At 54.9% G+C, this 22234-nt stretch overlaps 1 protein-coding gene across 1 annotated transcript; it reads right to left on the bottom strand.

Annotated features, from left to right (window-relative positions):
- Positions 1-3915: 3915 nt before the first annotated feature.
- On the bottom strand, positions 3916-22234 carry LOC137167408 (semaphorin-7A-like). Its single transcript, XM_067569538.1, has 15 exons — positions 22145-22234; positions 20169-20316; positions 17236-17375; positions 16445-16507; positions 15735-15833; positions 15094-15202; positions 14319-14417; positions 12947-13086; positions 12581-12756; positions 11900-12008; positions 9836-10040; positions 8871-8986; positions 8159-8331; positions 6905-6960; positions 3916-5292 (listed from the first exon to the last, which is right to left on the bottom strand). Exons 1-15 carry the CDS (start codon positions 22232-22234, stop codon positions 4955-4957), a joined length of 2061 nt encoding a protein of 686 aa, XP_067425639.1. The 3' UTR covers positions 3916-4954.

Raw genomic sequence — 22234 nt, 5'->3', positions numbered from 1 at the left:
GGAAGGGGAAATCGCATGTTACAAAGGGAAGAACACACAGACATATTCAGATTGCTATACAGCAAAGCGGGGTCCTGCGAGAGTGGGAATATATGCCATGAGGGGGAGCAGAACAGCATTTACAGCTCCATTTCTTTCAAAAAGAAAAGAAACAGAGGGTTGTTTATTAAGAGGCAGCTAAAAGCAGGTTCTCCTCGCTTTTTGCATTCCTCTAGCGATGGAAGTTACATACTAGCAAATGAGAAAGGGAAAAAAAAATTAAACTTGTGTTTTTCCAAAATACAGCGTCCCACCCTGGTGCAAACATGGGACTGCCAGTAACACCAACCGCAAACATTCAAAAAATCAGCTCAAGCCCCTAAAAATCCTGAGATTGTGTTTTAAAAGAAACAATGAATGTTGCATTTTCTCATTTGCCTTCTGGGTTTTGAGCCTTTAGGGGTTGCGTTTTCAAGCTTTTCTGCACTAGAAGCCTATATTTTTTTCAAATGAGAGCTGAGAGTCTTATGCAATCACAGGACTCCAGGAGCCAAAGCTTTAAGTAAAACACTAGATATGAGAAGAATTAACAACACTGGGACTTCCTGTGATCATGCTCCAGGAAACTCATTCAGGTTTCCTATCCTAATATTAATGCAAACCTCTTCTTTAACAGCCCCCCCCCCCCCCGCAATCTCACGGGGAAACACTTGCTCAGGGAGGCCAGTTTTATAGAGTCACAGGGGGCGTAATAAGGGAAACAGTCAGCATACAACCGAAAAGTGCAGTGGGGCTGAGCATCAGCAATGTGCACCTCAGCTGTTAGTTTAATAGTCGGTCAATATTCTTTGCAAATTGTTAGTTTCTCTTCTTTCTCTGGGCCTGGCAGCCAAGACCCCAGCCCCATTTGACTTACAAACAGTGGTGCATATAATAAAAAAAAATATTAACAGGGCTCTAGTCTTAGCTCCTGTTTTACGGATGGGGAAACTGAGGCACAGAGCAGTGGTGCCACGTGTCCATCTCACACCGCCAGTCAGAGGCAGAAGATGGGCTGCTGCTGCTCTAACCACTAGACCACGCTGCCTCCTCTATAACTACCCCATTAAAGCAATGGTGGCACCCACCGCTTCAAGACAGATTTGTGTTGCCTTTCCGATAACCTTGCAGCTTTTTCAGGGACCCCAGTCTCCCTGCTCACCTCGGTGTTAAATGCTACCAATCTGCTTTGTATGCATATATTTTACCTTGCTTCTAGCCATCGCTTGGCCTATGAAGGGAATTGTCCAGGCAGCCTATCACTTCCTCCTGGGGTTATAAAATAGCCCAAGATCCTGCTAGCAGAGAACACAGCATGGGGCAAAATGACCCTGCTTGCTCTCAGATTAAGAGATGAACCATTTGGCATCCAGTCCTGATGAATCGGCACTTTGTATATTCCACTTAATGGCACACTCTAATGGCATCATCGTTTATCTGAGAGTTACTTTAAATCGTGCCACTCCCCATGACTGCAGTCTGGCTAGGGACAGCAGCAGAAACCTCTCCACTTCCTCTCCAGGATGAGCAGTCGTAAAACCCGCACATTTTGGCATTTCACTGGCAACCTTGGGCATTGCCTTCAAAAGATGGCAGCCCAGGGCATGGGTGTGGAGAAGAGAAGATGAGCAGAGGTAGGATGTAGGGATGGGCAAAAAATAAAACCATGGATGAGCTATAAAAAAAAAAGAAAAAGATCTGCATATCTCTTTGGGTTCCCCATTACGGGACATTCTTCTGCTCACACACACACCACCCCAAACCGTAGGGTAGTGCCCGCCAGCCATTATAACTTACGACCCACACATCTCTCTCCCCTACACATGCTTTTCTTCCTAGGCAGTGAAATCCTTCCCAGCTGATCTAAGGGCAGATCTAAAACAGCAGGTGAGGTTATCTGGGGACAGCCCTGACTGCAGTGGAGTGGCTTCTGAGACTCCCAATGCACTATATGCCCATCACTTTAAAGTAATACGCAGCACCTCTGGTGTGCGTTTCCAACATTACCTCATGAATGGTCAGAACACCTCTGTGAGGTATGGAAGTCTCATCATCCCCATGTCACAGATGGGGAAACTGAGGCATGGTGTCACACAGTGATTCAGTGACAGAGCTGGGATCGGAACCCAGGAGTATCTAGGGCCTAGCCTTATGTTCAGTAGACGATACCTCTTTAATCATATAAATATCCAGAGCTGATAAATACAAGCAAAGGGAATTATTCTAAAGTACTACTTGTTTGGTGGTTTTTTTTAAACTATTTGGTCCCTCAGGTACATTCAGACAGCTGCTGACTACAGCCAGTTTAGGGACTGGGAGATTTTTTTTTCCTTATCCGTTTTTTTGCAAAAAGCTTTCATACAAATTTTATACAAAGATTTTTTTTAAAAAAAGTATTTTGCTCAAAATCAGGAGAAGGAAGCAGTTGGATTCTGGCAGATGTGGAGTACTGAGATGCAGACAACTGTTTTGTCACTCAGCAGAGCCGCTAACCTGCTGAAAGGAGGACTTCGGGTTCTTGCTCAGCATCACCAGAAATTTACACAAACCAGGGATCACCCGCTGAAATTAACAGGCAGCAGGTTTAAAACAAACAGCCTGTGGAGCTCATTTCCAGGGGATGTTGTGAAGACCAAAAGTATAACTGGGTTCAAAAAAGAATGAGATAAGTTCCTGGAGAATAGGATCATCAGTGGCTATTAGCCAAGATGGTCTGTGACACCACTCCTTGCCCCAGGTATTCCTATACCTCTGACTGCCAGAATCTGGGACAGGATGATGGGATGGATCACTTAATAAATTGCCCTGTTCTGTTCACTCCCTCTGAAGCAGTGACCCTGGTCACTGTGGAAGACAAGACACTGGGCTAGATGGACCATTACTCTGATCCAGTATGGCCATTCTTATGTTTTTAGCTTTTTAGGCTTGCTTGCATATTTAGCCACTGCAGTTGGTCAGTATCCTCTGGCCACAGAAGGTGGAGGAAGGTGACACGGTTAACCCTTGACATGCCCTTGAACACAAGCCCCTCAAACACTGGTTTGGCCGGCCCTGTGGGAAAAGAGCAATGTTGCAAGATTGAAAGCCGGTTTGAAATCCATCTCTCTGGGCCAGATTTGGGTCTCCATGACAGCAGTGTCAGTCTGGAGTCAATCTCATAAGGCGGAACTCCTCCACACCAAGGGCTCACTGGGCAGATGCATGCCACTTTCACAGCCAAGGGTACACAAGGGGGCAATGTGGCCAGCATCACGCCCAGCTGCCCTGCCCTGATGGATCAGGGACCCATTTTGCAGGTGGGTGAAGTGGAAATAGCATTGCAGTTATGAGATCAAGCAACGTTCATCCCCACAACCTTCAGGCTGGCAGGACCGCGCCTTCACTACTCAGCTTCACACGTCTTCGTCTGGGTGCCATCGAGTTTTTCCAGATTTACACGGGTATAACTGAGCGCAGGCACTATCTTTCCATTCCTCCGTTCTTCTTTTCTGTCTGAAACACTTTCTCCACCTGTCCTTTTTTGGCGTAGTTGCTTATAGTGGTAGATTTGAGCCAGTCATAGAATCATAGAAGATTAGAGTTGGAAGGGACCTCAGGAGGTATCTAGTCCAACCCCCTGCTCAAAGCAGGACTAACCTCAGCTAAATCATCCCAGCCAGGGTTTTGTCAAGCCACAGCTTAAAAACCTCTAAAGATGGAGATTCCACCACCTCCCTAGGTAACCCATTCCAGTGCTTCACCACCCTCCTAGGGAAAAACTTTTTCTTAATAGTCACCCTAGACCTCCCCCACTGCAACTTGAGACCGTTGCTCCTTGTTCTGTCATCTACTGCCATTGAGAACAGCCTAGCTCCATCCTCCCTGGAACCCCCTTTCAGGTGGTTAAAGGCTGCTATCAAACCCCCACCTCATTCTTCTCTTTTGCAGACATTTTTAGTCATGCTGAATCACGCCTTCGATCCCCCCCATGGTCCACCCCTTTGCTGTGCAGCGGCCTCTGTGTGGTGCCGATTGAAATCACCTACCACCTAGCACTGAAGATGGTTGCTTGAAGGCAGAAGCATCCTGAGTTCTGGGTTCATTGCATGTTTGAGGGGATCCATCGCTGGAAATGCCAAGTCAGCAGAGTGACTCTGCATTTACCCCAGTGTAAGCTCCGAGTGGGGGTGTCTGGATGATCTCTCCCAACTCCCTTGGAAACCTAGGCCAGCCTGGTAAGCAAGGTAACTGTGCACAAAATAACCTGGCTAAATGACTGCAGGGAGGGCCTCCTGCGTCATGACTCTGAACTGGACAGGAAGGCCCAGACTTGGGGCCTCAGCAGGAGAGTTTTCCCTTTAAACAATTTGGATGCTAAAAGCATTTAGCTCCTGGAAGCTGGAATCGGAAGAGACCCACTCATGCATCGCCCTGCAGAGGATTGTTCCTTAAAGAAGCATTAGGAAGCCACAACACGGAAACGAGCAAGCTCAGCAAAATCCTATCGCCCAGCAGCCTTGGAACAAGCAAACTTCCAGTCTGGACCAGTGCCCATCAGAGAAGCTGGATGCTACGCTGGGCTCAGCATAGCAGCATGCCTAATGCTGAACAAACTCCCTGGCCCATTGGGCAGCAAAATCAATAGTCCACTTACCCTCCTTGCCTCTACTCTAACTTCCTCCTCTCCCCGGTTCTGCCCAGCTTAGTCATGCCTTATATTTTGGGAAGGAGGCTCCTGGGTAATTATCGATGGCTACAAAAAACCCACCGTAATGGCTGTGTTTTTTAATGGGACACCCAAATTGGAGCACAAGGAGCAGTCCCTTGAAATTTCGTTGCTAGATCGTCACGTTTTGTTTGGGGTTTAAAAGGGAGAATCCTCAGGAGGGAGGGTAACTAGGAAAAAGAAAGAAAGAGAGGTTGTTGGCAGTGTGATTAGATCTCCGCCTGGCAGAGTCTAGAGCAAGAGGATGGTGATGGCAAGGAATAAAACACCGGTGGCCACTGTCGAGGAGAGCTGTGGGATGCCGGCAGCATTGAGCGTGAGTTTATATGCAGTGATCTCCTCGAGGTAGCCATCCTCTGTGGCTGTGCATTTGAACAGCCCTTGATCCATGGGGGCATTCTCCCCAAAGCGCAGCGTGCAGGAGTGCCCATCCATGGCACACGGGTACTTCTCGGTGCCGTCTTTGACCCAGGTGTAGATGGCGTGGTGGGAGCGCAGAGGGCAGGGGAGGTAGATGTAGCTGGTGGGGTCCACCCTCACCTTTTTCAGCACTTCCTGCGCTACTTGTTCTTGGGACGGAGGGATCAGGGATTAGAGCAGATCCATCGAGAAGAGGTGGGGGTGGGTGGGTGAGACAGGACAGAGCAGGGGAAATCATGAAAGATCCATAGTTTAGAGGCACAAAAATCCCAACCAAATGCAGGCCCAGCCTCTGCGCTCATTTACACACTGGGCCTCGATGGTGAATCACAGCCGCAATCAGCACGTGAATCCCATCCAAGGGTCTCAAAGTGCTTTACACACAGGCCCAGGCTTGCGCCTCCCAGCTCTGCACCGCAGAGGTTAATGGGATTGTTTTCATTTTGGTGCTGAAGGGGAAGCCAGCGCTCTGGCGGAATGGGGCTTCCCACGGCGAGCCGCTGGCGTGGCTGGCCGTAGAGCCTCAGTCCTAGCTTCCCTCTTCTGGGCACGAGGGTGGAGTTTTCTGAAGCGCTCGGCGCGCTGTGGGCAGGCCGGGTGCTGAACTCTGCTGACAATCTGGCTCTCAGGGCTGCTGTGGGAGCTGCTGGGAATCTTATTTAAGTGTCTCCGGGTGTGTCTACACTGCAGTCATGAGGTGTGATTCCAGCTCATGTAGACACACCCGAGCTAGCTTCAATTTAGCCATCTTGGGTCCAGGAGTAGGGAAGCTGTGGTAACATGCACGTCAGCACAAATCGTGCAAAGCCACCAGGAACCCTGGGTAATTACTCACGGGCCTGGCCCGCGCTGGAACTCGGGCTGTCGCAGCTTCACTGCTCTGATACCCGAGCAGGCTACATTAAAGCCAGGCCCAGGATGCCCCCTTGAGCTGCCGTCACGCCCCAGCTCTGCAGTCTAGACATGCCAGAAACGGGATGTGAATTCTTTGGGACAATCTAAGCCCAATTGGAAGTGAGGAGCACGCACAGATCTGGCCCGGAGCCATTTTGAAAAGTCGATGCTGCCCCGCCTGTCCACCCAGGGCTGGGCAGAGAACCCAGGACACCTGGCTCCTGTGGCCCCCCCCCCCCCGGCTCTAACCGTTCTACCACGCCCCACCTTATTACTGTGGTCTTTGAGCCATTTCCGCAGACTCTCTTTTTGTTGATGGCTAGCCCAACCCAGGATTTAAGGCCTGGGCTCGACCGAACCTGTGTCCTTGGTCTCAGTTTTTGAAGCTGGAAATGCACGAGTTCAAATGGAGGGGAGGGGGGGGGGGAAGCACTTTGCCAGCAACAGCGTCCTCACGTCGGGGGCTGCAGCTCAGAAGAGCTGCAGTGGGAAAGGGTAACATTAGGCTAGATCTCAGGCACTAGCGTTTTGGGAAGGTGTCCCTCCACGGCACCAGCACTGAACCCTGCTGGTTGTGAGAGCGGGGGGGTGCTAAATCTAGGGGTCACTCCACTTTAATCGCCATGCCGTCCAAGCTCAGTGCAGAGTAGGAAAATCCCATTGCTGGAGCTGCACTGGTGGGAGACTGGCACGGGCAAGGCCTCGCAATCCTGAGAGACGCTGCTTATTTTTTCCATGCCCACAGGGCAACAAGGAAATTCCCTCGGGCAGTTGGGCCTTCTGTCGTCTGCTGCCCAGGAAGGGGCTCCAGGATTGTGGCAGCAACACCTGCGTGCACGCAGGGTTCCATAAGGCCGAGGCACCTACCTGCTGCACCTTCACACACGTCCTCGGCCTCTGGGTCCAGGCTCTGCAGGAAGTTGCTGCAAGGAAAGGCAGCGAGAGAAGAAATAATTCAGGAGGGTGGCAAGGGACATGTGACAGTCACATCATCATCCAGGGGATTGAGAAGGGATTGTCATTTTACCAAGGGCCACGGCTTAGCCCCTGCTTCCCCAGGAAGACACAGCCACCCCCCGCCCTCCACCATCCAGACTGCCGGAAGCTCACTCTGGGGCTCCAGCATCTTGAGGCACAGAGATTAGGAGCTAGCACTACACACAAGAACATTAGGTGAGCTGTGGGAGTCTAGCCAGACCTTCTGCTAGGATACAGGATTCGCCTTCACTCTCGGTCCTCTTGTGAAGCACTGTTGGGCTCTGTTCTAGTTCTCTTGCTCTAGCCCAGAGGTGGCTGCATTTCTTATTTATCCTTCACAATAGATGACTGTATAAATAGCAGGCTTTAATCCTTCCACAAAAAGGGTCTGCTTTCTGTGGAAAAATTCAGTTTTTTGTTGAAAAACTGAAATATCGCCATTGGATATAGTGCTGCAGTGCAGTGGCTCATGGGAGATGTAGTTCGGTTGCTTCATGTCCCCATTGTCCTCTATGGACTGAGCTCCCAGCTGGACTACATCACCCAGGATGCACCAAGGCCGAGCATTGGCATCGGATTTTTATAGTGGGGTTGCTGAAAGCCATTGAACAAAACAGTAAATCCTGGATATGATGGAAACCACTTCAAACCAGGGGTGCTGCTGCACCCCCAGCACCTCTAGCTCATCTTCCCCCCTTTGTCAAGACTGTTGGGGCAGGCATGGGTTCAGGTGGATCTGTCTGTGTTCGTATTTTGCCTGGCGCACAGGAGGGGCCCTGTGTTCTAAAAATGTGAACATGAAGAAATTATACAGATGGGGAAACCGAGGCATGGGAGAGGGGAAAGTGATTTGGCCAAGGTCATACAGCGAGTCGGTGGCAGAGCTGGGAATAGGACCTGTGTGTGCTAGCTCCCAGCCCCATGCTCTAACCAGTAGACTTCCCACAGATGGAATAGATACAACCAAGATCTCCTCATGTGACAGATGCTCTAAGCAGTAGACCATGCTCCCTCCATGTTATTGTGTGTACGTTTGCAGCTACCAGCTCCTTTCCTCTCTTCCCTGGCTCCCCGCCATGTCCACGACCATTGAATGGAAGGTGGCCAGGGACCAAAGCATTCCGCCTCCGAGTCGGAGCACACCTGGCCGTGTCGTTCGTCCTTTGGGAGAGGGCCAAGCATTTTTTGCTGTCCGGATCCCATCCGCAGTACGGGTCCTTGGCGAGGACACACTTCCAGCAGGTCTCCCTGTACTGCCCACATTCTGCCAGCGGCAGGCGTGTCACCTCGAACTCGGTGGCTGCATAGAGGTGTCCCTGCCAAGGAGGGCTGGGTTAGTGAAGGATTCAAACAAACCAGCAAGAGCGGACACATGTTTTGGGACCGACTGGTGCGATGCAAACTGGGGCCAATCCCTTTCCAAGTGGAATTGCTGGCAAAATTCCCATTGAAATCTCCAGTGGCAGCAGGGTTATGCCCGTAATGAACTGCATAAGCAAAAGCACTTGTGGATGGGTCTGTCCTGGATATATGTGTTGTGTTCACAGCATACGCCCCGAGATGTTAAATAAAAACAAATACTTGCTGGAAGATTGCAGCGTAACACGACCTGACTGCTTAGAATCCAGAACCTGGATACAAAGGAACCCCAAAGCAGTGAGAGACAAAGCAGGCTGCTCCCTAAAAACAGAGAGGCTAAACCCAGATTGAGGACTCCCCTACCAAGCCCCCTAGAAGGACCAAGAAACCCCCCCAGCATTGAGAGACACCACTTGCAATTTTAGCACAGTTTTCAAACATGCCAGAGCCACCAGCGCTAAATAGAGAGCAAAGAGAGAGAGGGAGGGGCGCTTACTGTGGAAGCATCCAGGGCCATCCCGGAGACGGGCGCCTCTGTCCGGAAAGGGCTCAGCTCGGCGATGATGACCGTCTGCTCCCCGCTCTGCAGGACTTTGTGGATCTTCCCTTTATCTGCAGCCGCCAGAGACACGGGGAGTCAGAGGAAGGAGCCGGGCCCCATTGAAGGCAGCCAACGGTGCGGCAGCCCTGGAGGCCGAAGGCTTCTCTGCATGCACAGGGCAGGGATGGTTTGAGCAGGGACCCTCAGTGCCCCTGCTCTGCCTTGGAGGGACCCACTGGAAGGGAACTCCATCTCCTGGGCCCAGGAAACCCTTGGCCTCTGCTGAAGCTGCCCACAGAGGGGCCAACGTGCTGCCCGTGGTGCTCCTGGTTTGTGATGTGGACACCTGGGCCGCCCCCCCAGCTCGTGTCACAAGGGCCAGTGAGTAGCCGTCAGAGCAGAACAGCACAAAGCCATCCCAGCCAGCACGGGGGGGTGAGCCGAGCCCTGAGCCAGCTGTGTCCTGGCCCACGCAGCGCCTCGCAGGGCAAGTGCACAGCGCGGCTGGGCAAGAGAGACTCGCCCAGAGGAGGAATCAGCATGGCCAGTGTCTGCTCTGCAATGACCAGACCTTCTGAGGATATAGAGATCCCGCCTGACCCATGGCGGGCGGGGCGGGGTTGGGGAGGGCAGCATGCACCTCGCCCTGGTATCTTCAGCTGTCTGACTTCTTGGGGGAGTGGGTCTAGTGGTTAGAGCAGGCAGCTGGGAGTCAGGACTCCTGGGTTTTGGCTCTGGGAGGGGAGTGGTGTCTAGTGGTTAGAGTGGGGGGGGGCTGGGAATTCCTGGGTTCTGTTCTTGGCTGTACTGTATGGTCTTGGCCGCTCTGCATCCCCACCCGGACCAAACCTAAGCACCCAGAAGTGGCTCCACAAAGGCTGGGTCCCAGAAGGAGCATCCCCAGCTCCCTCCGCACCTACCCGTTCCAAGGTAGAGGACAGTGCGAGACGTGTTGCTGGCATCCCAGACCCTGTCGGCCACCACCCTGGTGTAGGTATCATTAGTTTGCAGCACATACAGGGGGCGCTGCCTCTCTGGGTAGATGACGGTCTCAATCTCTGGGTAATCTCTGATGATGGCGAGGACGGCTTTGGAAGGGGCGCTGGGAGAATTGTAGGGGACGCACTATGGAAAGAACAGAAGAGGACGGGGGGCGGGGGTAACAGAGAGAGAATGAAAGTTCTGCACAGACAGACCCTGCACCCACAGGCTGCTCCATTGATGTCAGCTAGGATCCACCCAACGCAACGCTCGTAGTTGGATCAGAGTCTAATGCCCAGAGAGCCAAAGAGAGTTAGGCACCTTACTCCCATTAAAATCAATGGAAGTTAGGCACCAAAATACCTTTGAGGATCTGGGCCTCAGCGTCGCCACTGGAACTGAGCGAAATTTTTCGGACAACACTTCCTCCCAGCCGGAAAAAAAAAGGAGGCAGAATCGGATCAATTGAAACATTTCCTGAATTTGTGTCAGTTTTGGCAAATTGTTCTGGTTGAAAAAAAAAAAAAAACAAAACAAAAAAACCCTAAAAATACATTTAAAAAAAGACAAAAACGTTTTGGTTCAAACTGACTTTTGGGTTTGAAATTTCCTGTTGTTTCATTTTTTAAAAACCAAACAGAAAAAAAAAAGGGGGGAGGAGGGGGAAAGCCCCAAACCGAAACGAAACTTTATTCACTCCCAAAATGAATTTTTCTTTTTTTTTGTGGACTTTTTGCGTTGGCACAAATTTCAAAACATTTCATTTTTGGGTTGCCTCAAAACGATTCTTCCCCCCATTTTTCAGACTTGCCAGTGAACCAAAATTTGCCCACCTCTTGTGTCTATGAGATTGCAACAGTCCTCTGCGCTAATCCCTTCATCCTCCCGAGACGTGTCCCTATTATGTGCACTTGCTCCCTCTTACGTGCTCCTTGAGGGACCCACTTGGGACTCGGGGGGACCAGATTCCATCCCTAGCTCTGCCACTGACCTGCTGGGTGACCTTTCCCCTTCCCAGTTCTCCCTCCACAGTGCCGGATTGGAGCTACTCACCCTCGCCATGCCACAGGTTCAGCGCTGGGAGAGGAACTCAACAAACAGCTGTTTGCCTCCAAAGACCGAGACAGCTCCTAGGCGTGTGGTGCTTGGGATGGGCACTTGGTGGGGAAATAACCCACCGTCCGGCATGGAGAACCCCCCGTGGGCTGTAGGAGCTGTTCATGCTGGGGCGTAATTCTGCCCCACCCAGGCCTACTGTGCAAAGGGGCTGTGGAGCACGCTGCTGGGACTGGGAGCACAGCCGGCCCAGGGGAAAGGGCACCAGACAAAGGAGCCTTCTGAGAAGGGGAGAGGCAGAGAGTGGAGGAGAGGCAGCAGCTGGGAGGTGCTGAGGGCAGTAGGAGGTGATGGGAGGAGATGGTTGGCTTGCCTTTGGAGGGATGGGGCTGTGGGCAGAGGGATGAGTGGGGTTGGATGGGAAGCTTTGGCCTATGGGGAGAATTTGTTTACAAATTCCCGTGGAAAGGAGGAAGGGCTCTGGGTCGCGCCCGCATTTTATTTGCAAGCGTTTAGAGAGAGTCAGCGTGGCCTAGTGGCTGGAGCACGGGACTCGGGAGCCCTGGCTTCTATTCTGGGCGTGATGGAGCAGGGCAGTTCCTACAGACGGTGGGACCGCAGGTCCCTGGTCACCCTGGGGGGGGAGGGAAGGGGTGATTGGCCTGGACCCTTCCCGCCTCACTTCACGCGAGGACGGTGGCAGCTCCCGGAAAGCCAAGCTTTCAAAATGACCTCGCAGCTACTTGCAGATCCCCGCGACTGAGACCTGGCCCTTGGCGGCTACTGAATGCCCAGGGCAGCTCTCTGGTGATTCGCTGCAAGCCACTGCACCCCACGAGCAAGCGCCGAGGCCCACCCCGCACCCCTGTTCGCCGTCAGAAACGGGAGCCCCTGCGTTGTTCCGGGGGAGCATTTGGGACGCTGCCCCTGCCCCGCGTGGGCCTCACCGTGCCGGGTCTGTGCGCTGGCAGGGAGCCGGTGAAGCCCTTGAGCCTGGAGGTTTGGAAGGCCCGGCTCAGCTTGTCCATGGAGTAGGAGCACACGGCCGTCATGCCCCTGCGGGGAGAAAACGCCCCCTTCAGTCTCTGGCTTCTCTTTGGCGGCTGGCACGGCAGAACCGGTCACTGCTGGAGCGCTTCATGCTAGGACCTGGGTTCTGAGACCCACCCCACAGAAATGACCTGCTGGCGCTGCGGACCTGAGCTGGATTCGAATATGGGACCCAGCACCGAGTTGGTTTCCCTGCTCGGAGCCGTGGGGAAGGGGAAGCTCCAGCGCCCTGTCACTGTCTCCCACCTGGATGTCCTGCCTGTCTAAGCAGCCCCAGGCTGGGCCAAGACTGCATCAGCTTTCCGGCCTGTTCCTTCCCCGGCCGTGGGGTGCGGTTCTCCTGGCGAAGGGGCATCGTGGTTGCGATCTGTGTCACGAGAACAGCAGGCGTGCTCCACAGGAGAGGGAGAGCAGGGTGGGCGAGATCTGCCTTTGCCCCCCATCTTAGCCCTGCCTCCCTCCCCCCCACACACACCCAAAGGCAACATGCCCCTCTGCCCCCATCACCTAACGCGGGGCAAGGAACCTGCGTGACTGCAGCCTGCGTCGCCCCAGCTCTGCCCGCGGCCTCTGCTCACCAGGTGCTGGCGAAGATCCCGTACAGCGTCCCTCGGCCCCTCCTCCCCTCGCCCAGGACGAAGGCGTCGCGCAGCTGGTTGAAGCGCTGGGGGTGGGTGGGGCTGCCGCACACCAGCCTGGCCTGGAGGAACGTGGTCCAGAAATCGACCAGGATGCTTTTCCCACCTTCATCCACCTGAGGGGGGCAGGGGATGGGGAGGAAAAACCCCAGAGCTCTTCAGGCGTAAAGCACGGACGTCCCACCGCAACCCCCCCGCACCCAATCCACGCTTGGCACTTTCGCACCACAAGCAGATGTAAGAACTGAACTCTAGACTAGACATTTGCCTCTCACTGCCAGCTCTGGGCCTGCAGGGTCTCTGTACCTTACACACACGGCCCAGCCGGGCTTTGACCGGCTCTTCATCCAGCCCCACTGTCTTGTCGACTTCGTTGTAGAAGAAATAGATTTCATCCAGGCTGGTCTCCTTTTCCAGCAGCACGGCGGCGCTGACGAATTCTGCCTCTGCGGGAGGGAAGGGGTGAGAAAAGAGATCAAAATATGTAAAGAAACTTTGCTGGAGCCGTGTGTGTGTCAGCCACCAATACTAATTCCTTGGGAGATTGGCTGAGTCAAGGTACGGGCGTGACCTATCACAACTATCGCCAATCCCAGGCTGCACAAAATAATGAGACTGGCTTTTGAATCATGAGATTTAAAAAATAAATAAATGTGGGGCTGTGTTTGTTCGCCTACTGGCTTCTGAGCCTTTAGGAATCACATTTTCCAGCTTTTCTCAGCAATAAGGACAGCTAAATAATTTTATATATAGATATATATATTTTTAAAGCAAGCTGAGAGTCTTTTGCAATCACAGGACTCCAGGAGCTGGGGCTTTAAGAAGGGCATTGACGACTGTGTGGCTTGCAAAACTGTTGTGAGAGCTGGCTACACTGGATTGCATCTGTTTCATAGAATAAGTGATCATCCCTAGATCTCAAAGCACTTCCCAAAGGAGGGCAGTATCATTGTCCCTATTTCACAGATGGGGAAACTGAGGCACAGGGACGGGATGGGACTTGCCCAAGGTCACCCAACAGCAGAATCAGGAATAGAAGCTAGGTTTCCTGTTTCCCACTCCAGTGCTCTACCCACTAGACCACATTTTGGTTTGGGAATCAGAGCTTCTACTGGCAGAGAATCTGTATCATCTCTGCTGTGAGGGGCAGTGGATTCCTCCCTCTTCCCCCCGTAAAGTGCTGCAGTGTGCCCAACCTCTGCAGTGCCAGCTTTTTCTGGATCATATCTACCATGCTTGCAAACATGCCTCTGAATCTTCTTCCTATGACCTTTCCAGCCCAGATAGCTAGAGTGGAAGGGTTTGAAATACCACGCTCTGTGGCCAACCTGTGGAACTCCTTGCTGCAGGGGTTCAGCGAAGCAAACATTATTGGGGCTGGACTTTTCTATGGCCAATATAATGCACAGCCATTTCAGCTGAGACCGGGGTAATGGAGTTTCATGCTAAAGGGAACCAACTGATCACTGCAGTGGGATGGAGTGGCACTCAACCCCCAGCACATGCAAGGTTTGACCCAGTGCGTTGCTCTGGGGCAAGATCTGCCTTCCTCTGCAGTCTCAGAGACTGGCTGCTGCTGGAAGTGACGGAGCTTTGGTTCCACCTGGGGAAAGCGTCGGGCCCCACCTGGCAGCTTTGACCCTCACTGGGGTTGGTCAATAGGAAAAGCCTCTCTTACTGGCGAGCCATTTGTCTTCTGTCCGCAGCAGCTTCCTCGAGCCATAGCTCCTCTGGATGGTGCTTCTGTCCCGGGACAACGCCGAGTACAGGCTGCCCTCTGTAACATTAACCCAAGATAAAACATGGGGGTGTTCTCCACAGGGAAGTAGCACCAGCCCCCTCCCAACTGGTTCCTGCTGAGTCTGCCAGCATCCACTTTCAAGGCAACAGAGGACCCCGCTCCATGGGCAAGAACAAAGCTTATTCTTCATGGCCAGCCCCAGGTCACACAGTGAGCCAGGGGTAGAGGAGGGACTAGAACCTACGTGTCCTGGCTCCGTTACCTGTTCTCCCAGAGCTGGGAAGAGAACCCAGGAGTCCTGGCTCCCCCTCCCCTGTTCCAACCACTAGACCACACCCCCCACTGGGAATAGATCCCAGGAGTCCTGGCTCTCCATTGCTTGCTCTCACCACTAGCCCACATTCCCTCCTGGAGTGAACCCAGGAGTCCTGGTCCCCATCGCCTCTCAGCAGGGTTCCACAGCCCCTCTCGGCCGAGGTGGGGTCTCCCCCAAAGAAGGAAATGTGCTCCCAACCTCCCGTCTGCTGGACCTTCCCACGGAGCTGGCTCATCTTGGGCTATCGCAGGCTGAGGTGGCCACGTCTCTGGCCCCGCTCCTCTGGGACTTGGGATCCAAGCAGACAGCAAAAGGCAGAGATTGCACCCAAAGGCGAGGGCGCTGGGGGGGCCCTAGGTGGATCCCCTCCCCCAACTCTATCTGGGGTCACCTTACCCACAGCAATGGCTGCAGCTGGCTGAGACGGCGACGCCGGGGCGAGGTTCAGCCCGTTGATGGCAACAGCTTGGCCCAGTCTGTCCCGCTGCAGCTTCGTGTCGTTGCTCTGGGGGGTTAAACCCAAGCCGACAGTTTTCATTATTTCATAGATCTTCTTATCCAAGAACCTTCCCAGACCTCAGCCCAGCTGACCTCTGGCGGCCCCTCCCAGCCCTACATTTCTCTGACTCTGTTCTCCTCCCGAGGTAGCGTCCACCTTACACACAAGGCAACACGCTGATGGAGGGAGGGGAGCGGACGCGGGAGTCCACTGCAGAGCTGGGAAGAGAACCCAGGAGTCCTGACTCCCAGAGACCCCTGCTTCAACCCTTGTACCCCACTCTGCTCCCGGAGCGGGGAATGGAACCCACGGGTCCTGAGTCCCAGCCCCTACTTTAACCCACTGCACTCACACTCACACTTCCTGCACTCACACTCACACTCCCTTCGGCGATGGCGTGGCAGAATGAGCACAGATTTGACAGGTGCGTGGGGATATTATAGCCCCAGGGATGGACACGTCCCAGGTCCGTTCCGATGGAGGTGACTCGCTCCCCCTAGGCCCGTGGGCCCTTCTCTACACATTGCCCCAGGCTCACCAGGAACCAGCATTTGGGGGAGCCAGCATTGGTGCCGCAGACGATGATGGAGCTGCTGTTCAGTCTCTGGATGACTTGGATGTAGTTGTCACACTCGGCCTGCGGGAGAAGCAGCCCCCAAGGCGCTGCGGTTAGTGCACATCACACGTGCCCGGCACCAATGGCCAGGCCATGGGCGTTTCACTGAGCAGGTCGATCTGAGACGGCCACCTCGTAGGGTGATACACACGCCATCTAGCCCTGATGGGTAACGGAGCCCATGGCACAGCGGGGCGAGAACCCACGCGTCCCGACTCCCCATCCGCTGCTCCCATCACTCGCCCCCATTCCCGTCCCAGAGCGAGGAGCGGAACCCAGGAGTCCTGCCTCCCAGCCCTCCTTTGCTCTACCCACTGGACACCACCTCCCCCCATGCAGCAGCTGCCATGCTGTCTGCGCTCCGGACGCTCTCAGGAAGTGGAGAAACTGGGGCGGTGAAGGAAGCACAAAGCAACCGCCCAGTTCCTTGGAGCCGAGCCCCGGCATGCGGGGAAGGGACCGCCGACCCTGCCCGGAGCAGAGGCAAGGGGTCCCACCGTGCTCAGCCCCATGGGGGCGTCTCTGAGCCCCGTTATCCATCTCTGGGTGCCTCCAGAGCGGGACTCCATGTGCGGATGGAGGTGCCAGTCGCTCGCGGCTCAGGCCCATCACTCGCCAGGGTCCCCGCTCACCTGCACCATCCCAGGATCGCTCCTGCAGGTCTTCTGCACCCTCTCGTCAGCGGGCAGGAAAACCTGGGGGGCAGACGGGGGGCAATGCTGATCAGACCCTGATCCACCCACCCCCCTGGCCCTCCAGGAGATGGTGCTCATGATCAGCCACAAGAGGTGTCCCCCTACCTTTGTGGCACTGGCCGTACCCCATCTTCCCACAGACCTCGCTGCCCAGCTCCCCCGCCAGCGACTGTGCCGGGGGAGGGGGGGGGGGAGATGTGACATTAACCCCGTGTTTACCGGGCAGTAGGCAGCACCCCTCTCGCAGCACCTCTTTGTGCTACCAGGGGACCCGCTGCAAACAGAGACGGCCCCAGATCTCTCAGGCCCGTGGGGGGGGCAGGTGGCCATCCCGCGGCTATCTGCGCAGCCGGCTGGTGGCCTCCGTTTGCTGGCTGTGCGTGAGCCTGGCTCCTGCCACACCGACGCCCCAACGGGACCTTTGCCTCCCAAGAGAGACCAAAGGGGCTCCCCTTTCGAAGCCTGGCCCCGGCTTGGCTGGAAGCTGCCTTCCCGGTGCAGGGGATGGCCCGAGGAGAGGAGACCATGCCCGGAGGATCTGATGGAGCCCATTTTTGCTGGCTCTCTTTGCTGGTTTGTCAGCTCTGGGGCCTGCAGCTGAGCCTGGCTGACCTTATACCAGCATTGCAGGCTGCGGGGGGGTGTGTCTGGAAATGGCAGCGCCAGGAAAAACCCAATGGGAGGGGCTGGGATCCCCCCCACATATCCCCCCACCCACCACCTCTTACCTGGGTCTGGGTGACCTCCGACTCCTTAAACGTCAAAACTCGCAGCGCTGCCCTGCCCCCGACATACAGCTGCTCGGATCCGGCGTCGTGGAAGAGAACTGGGGCCTTCTCCCCATTCTCAAAGCTCACGGCAGGAGAGTCTGGGGGGGGGGGGGAGAATGTGGGGTGCAGGACGGAAAAGGAGGAGATGAAGTTTGCTGAAGACTGAAATCCGCCCCCTACCCCCAACCCATCTTTCCCACTGCAAATCCGGCTGGTTCCTTTCCTCTCTAAGGCAGATATGTAGCTATCAGCCCCCTGGTTTACAGATGGGGAAACTGAGGCACACAGGTGGGCTGTAGATTGGCCTGGAACCCGCAGTGGGCAAGCCACAGGGCTGGGAACAGAACCCAGAAATTCCCGGCTCGTAGCTCAGTTCGCTGGACCACACAGCTTCTCTTGTAGTCGCCAGACCCTCCCTGGGGAAATTCATTCGTTGGGGATCATTCTGATGCTTCATCTCTCTTTCCAGACATGGTGCCAAGTTGGATGGCAGCGTCTTTGTAGGGTGGACTCTAGGGACTGGACTGAGACCTGCCAAACTCATCTCATGCCTATCAAAGGCTTAAAGAGATGCCCTCTGTTTCTGCTATAGGAGAAGAGGGGAAAGCTATCTCAGGCAGGCCTAATCCAGGTATTATAACAGCCCCCCCACCCCATGCACATGGCTCCCGGACCTCATCCTGTCGATGGGTAGAATGGAAACAGCAGCCTTATGCAGGCCACAGCGCTGCACCAGCAGGGCGATAGTCTAGAACCATGTTTCTCGACAACTGGTCCATGGACTGGTGCCGGTCCCTGAGATCTCCCTGACCCGGTTTAGGAAGGCAGCAAGCTAGTCCCTGGTATCAAAAAGGTAGAAAAACGCTGTTCTAGAACGCCGCACCCCAATTATTTCGTACACAAGCAGCTCCACAGGGCTCCAGTAGGGGGCACTGGTGCACAAGGACACCGCCCTAGTGCGGCGTGCTGCGCTGGTGCCCGTGGTAGCTCATCCCGGCGCCTAGATGCCGGCCCCTGCACTGCCACTGGGATGGCGCCAGGTGCTGTACCAGCACATGTGGAAAGTGGGTCCCTGCCCCGCGGGGACGGTGCGTAGCCAGGGCCTGCTCCTCACTGTGGTCATCTCCCTGCCACCCGAGAAGCCAGCCCAGAGGCGGCTGGCTCGAATCCTTGCCAGCACTCTTTGGAGCCGGTGCCTGCCCCCGGCCTGGGGTTCTGGCTCTCTGGGCAATGCAGCGACCCGCCCTCTGAGCCTCCCCTTGGCACAGGGCCTGGGCCTATGAGGCAGCAGGGATCGCCACCATGTTTTCAGTCGAGTGGTGATCCCCAGCGGGCATGGGAGGGGCAGGGCAGCAGCAATGGGGAGTCGCTGGTCCTCGCGCTAAGGATCGGAGGTGGGATAGGGCGGGACGTCGTTAAGCACCCACGACAGGGAGGGGGAATGGCTGTTGTCTGGAAGCCACCAGGGGTCGGCGGGTTAATAATCGCTGGCGCCCAGCAATCAGAGCAGCAAAAATTCTCCTCTGCATTCGGGGCGTTGGTGTGGGCTGCAGGCAGTCATTGAAAGAGAGCAGACTTGGGGGCCCAATCCTCTCCCCCCCCAGCTCAGTGGAGCAGGCTCTGCCTCTGATTCCAACCGACAGCCTGTGGCCAGGTGCCAGCGTGGGGACTCCTATATAGAGGATTTGGGGGAAATTGACTCTTAGGTCCCATCACTGACAACTGCCCAGCAACGCCTTCCTGCGATGGGATTGTCTCTCAGGCTGGCAAGAGGGGTACAATAATGGGGTCCCCCTTTCCTTCCTGAGCCCATACCACTCATGTTTCCCTACCAAAGCTACGGATCTTTCTTCCTCCCTCCTACAGCCTCTTTCAGGGTAAATGTTTTCAGCCTCGCCATACACCAGCACCTTTGTTTTGTTTTTTTTTTTTGCTGCCAAGCCAAAGACAAACTTGATTTCCCAACGGAGCAACGGGCAAGTCCTGGGGAGAGCTGGAACAGGCCAGGGTTCTGCCGTGGGGCTTTTTTGTACACTGTGTGTCGAGCGGCGAAGGGGAGGGGGGGAAAAAAAGCCCAACGCCACTCTGCTCCGGGAAACCGCAGAGCCGTCAGAAAACTGCAGCGGTTGCATTGCTACAAAGATGTTGTGCCCCCCTCCCCCCGGCAAGCCAAAACCACTTCATAATGAATGCAGATCGTGAGGCAGGAGCTTTTCATTAGGGAGGGTCAGATTGGATTGTGCTAATAGAAGCCTGAGTAATTTGTCTCCTGGTAGATGCGATTTTGGAGAGTAAAGTATGGAGCATGCTGCACTGGGGCTGTTATCTGCATTGCAGAGGGTGCAGGGACCGGCTTGACCTAGTCTATCACATTCCCTAGTCCTTCTTTCAGTAACGGAGGCATCAATTCGCTCTCTAAACAGTTAGGAGTTGAGCCAGATCATGCCAACTTTGAATCCGATGTGAAGTGGTTCCAAATTCAATCACTGATCAGGCTGCAGTTGTAACACCTGTCCCTTTCCTAGACCAACAGCCCAGGTTTTGGGTTGTCTACAGCTGGCAACCGAAAAATAAAACAAGATTTCCTTCCTGTAATCTCTTTACAAAATAATCCAATCAAAGAGACGTGTAGACGGGTCTTTGAGTAGAACATTCCCAGCAGAACTCACCTCAAAAGCTGCTTTCTAAACCCACCATGCAGTCCCCCTTTTCCCCCATTAAACAATTTCACCCTTCATTTCCCACCATCAGATGGTTAGATCCATGAGAGGTCAATAGGAAATTAACCCCTGTGTCGTACAAGCCAAGCACACAGTGAAAACAATACGAAATGAAACATACCAAGTGAATCAGCAGTATGCCGCGAACAGAAGCATCAGATCCTGTCTCACCTTTAAGGGTAAGCTTCAGTCTTGGGGTCTTTTGGGCTGAACAGAACACGGCCAGGAGGAATAAATCCAGAGATCTCATGTTTGTGCCTGTGCACGCGCCCCTGAAGAGAATTTTCTTGATGATGCTGCCTGCTGCCACTAAGTTAGGCTATGCAAAAGCAGTTGGGGCTGGCTCAGTTCTGCCTGTCTAGTTCTGCTCCTTGGGCTGTCTCTGTCAAGCTCTCCCGCAGTTTCTCATTTTATACCCGCTGTCCAGAGCCAGATGTAACGTCAGCGTTGCTGCCTTCGAAGGAGGGGAGAAGGGGAAAAAAGAACCCTCTCCGAGCGCCACAAAATGGAGCACCAGCACCAGCAAGAAATTACTCTGGTGGGGGAGGATGGGAAAAATCCCAGGGTGCAGGAGCGAGCTGCAGAGATTTAGCAAACTGGTTTTAAAGGCCACCCGTTCAGGGTTGCTCAGTGGGGCCGCCCTGGGGATTTCCTAGCCTGAGCATCAACCTCGCAGGACCAAGGTTTTGCACTGGAAACGCAGATGCCAGGCTCCATATTTTGTCCTGGTTTCAGCCTGAAACCTCTTTTAGTGCAGAAAGGCCATGTCCCCCCACTCCTGAGCCCAATCGGTGACCTGTGTCTGTCTCCTCCACCGTAACTGCCCTAGCACGATCACTTGAGGCCGGAAGATCGATCCCTGGCATGTATCTTCCACGAGGACTCCAGTAAATGAGGCTCTCTGGAGCAGGTGAGGTCTGAAGCTGCCAGGAGCCGGCGCTAAACCAGGCAGCGGGTGAGACGGAAAGCTGAGGAGGGAGGGTTGTAGTTCCCCCAGTTAAAGGGCCTCTGTCAAAGACACAGGTTGCCAGGGGGAGGGGCGCAGTGCTAGTCAGAAGGGGACTGGTTTGTAGCTACACCAGGGCCCCTGGAGGCCGCTCTGTTGGGCCACACAGGTGGCTGAAATTGGCCCCCAAGACTCTCCCCTGTGCAGGGAACCTCTTTGGAGCTGATATTAGCCTCTGTGCTTGCCATGCGCCCAGCCCCTGGCCCAGGGGCACGGCTGGCGTGCACTGCCTTACGGCGAGTCTCTGCTTCCATGGGGAGGAGAGCGTAAATTAGAGCAGCCTCAGGGCTGCTCTAACTGGCTCTGCGGCCAAGGCAGGGCCTGGCAAGGCCGCCGAATACCGGGAACACAGAGGCGAAGCCACCCTTAGACGTGGCACAGCTATGGCCGAGTGCTCGGAGGACAAGGCAGTGGGGGATGTTTTTCACGTTCCCTGAGTGATGAAGGCCTTGGTGTGTGATCTCCGCAGCTGCGAAGTCCCTCCCTCACACTCAGGGCCCCTCACGCTCAGGGCCCCTCACCTCCTCCCATTTTGGCAGGACCAGGCAGTCGGTCAGGGCTGGCAAATGGATTTAGCCACCGCTCGACCCGTGAGCCTGGCGTCAGCTTTCCACAGCCCAGGGGCGTCAGGCGCAGCAGCTGGGTGGCCACCCCAGAAGCAGGGCCTAAAATGGGTTATATCCCTGCAGCCCCCCCGTGAAGGAAGGGTGGGCACTTCTTCTCCCAGGGTGCAGTGCACAGCCTCCAGCCCAACTGCTCAGGGCACCTGTCCCAGGGGATAGACACACCGTGTAAAGTAATCCAAACACAAAGGGTCAGGGGGCTTCCCCAGCATGCCAAGGCAGAGTCCCAGGCCTTTGGGAAGACAAGGAGAAAAGAGCCAGCTCCCCCACCCCCCCTTTTGCTGAGGACCTGGGTAGCCACAACTTACAAGCAGGTTCCCCAGGCAGAAACTCCTTCTTCCTGGAGGTGGGGATCCCACGCCCTTCTCCTCCAGAGCAGCACCACACACAGCCCAGAATCCCAGATCCTCCCTTCTCAGACCCACCGGGCTGGGCAAACGCCACAGGTGGGCTGGGTTGGGGCTGCTGGTGCCCAGCTGGGCTCTTTTATTCCTTCCTGCCTGGGGCGGGGAGCTCACCCCTGCCTGGCGAGGGCTCCTCTGGAGCAGGAGGGGACCTCGGGTCTGCCGCTGGGTGCGTTTGGGGCACGGGAAATGGATCTCCTCCAT

Source organism: Emydura macquarii, unplaced genomic scaffold (genome assembly GCF_026122565.2).
Source record: "Emydura macquarii macquarii isolate MOO-44397 ecotype Brisbane River unplaced genomic scaffold, CSIRO-AGI_Emac_v2 contig_2924, whole genome shotgun sequence".
NCBI lineage: Eukaryota > Metazoa > Chordata > Testudines > Chelidae > Emydura > Emydura macquarii.
This window is presented reverse-complemented; position numbering and strand designations above follow the sequence as displayed.

What these genes read in the sequence shown, in the direction of transcription:
- LOC137167408 (XM_067569538.1), bottom strand. Translation starts at nt 22,234, where the DNA reads ATGGAGGAGATCCATTTCCCGTGCCCCAAACGCACCCAGCGGCAGACC. An exon ending in GCGATCCTGGGATGGTGCAG is followed by an intron (nt 15,834 to 16,444) that starts GTGAGCGGGGAC and finishes CTTCTCCCGCAG; the next exon opens with GCCGAGTGTGACAACTACAT. An exon ending in CAGCGCACAGACCCGGCACG is followed by an intron (nt 10,041 to 11,899) that starts GTGAGGCCCACG and finishes TTCTTTCCATAG; the next exon opens with TGCGTCCCCTACAATTCTCC.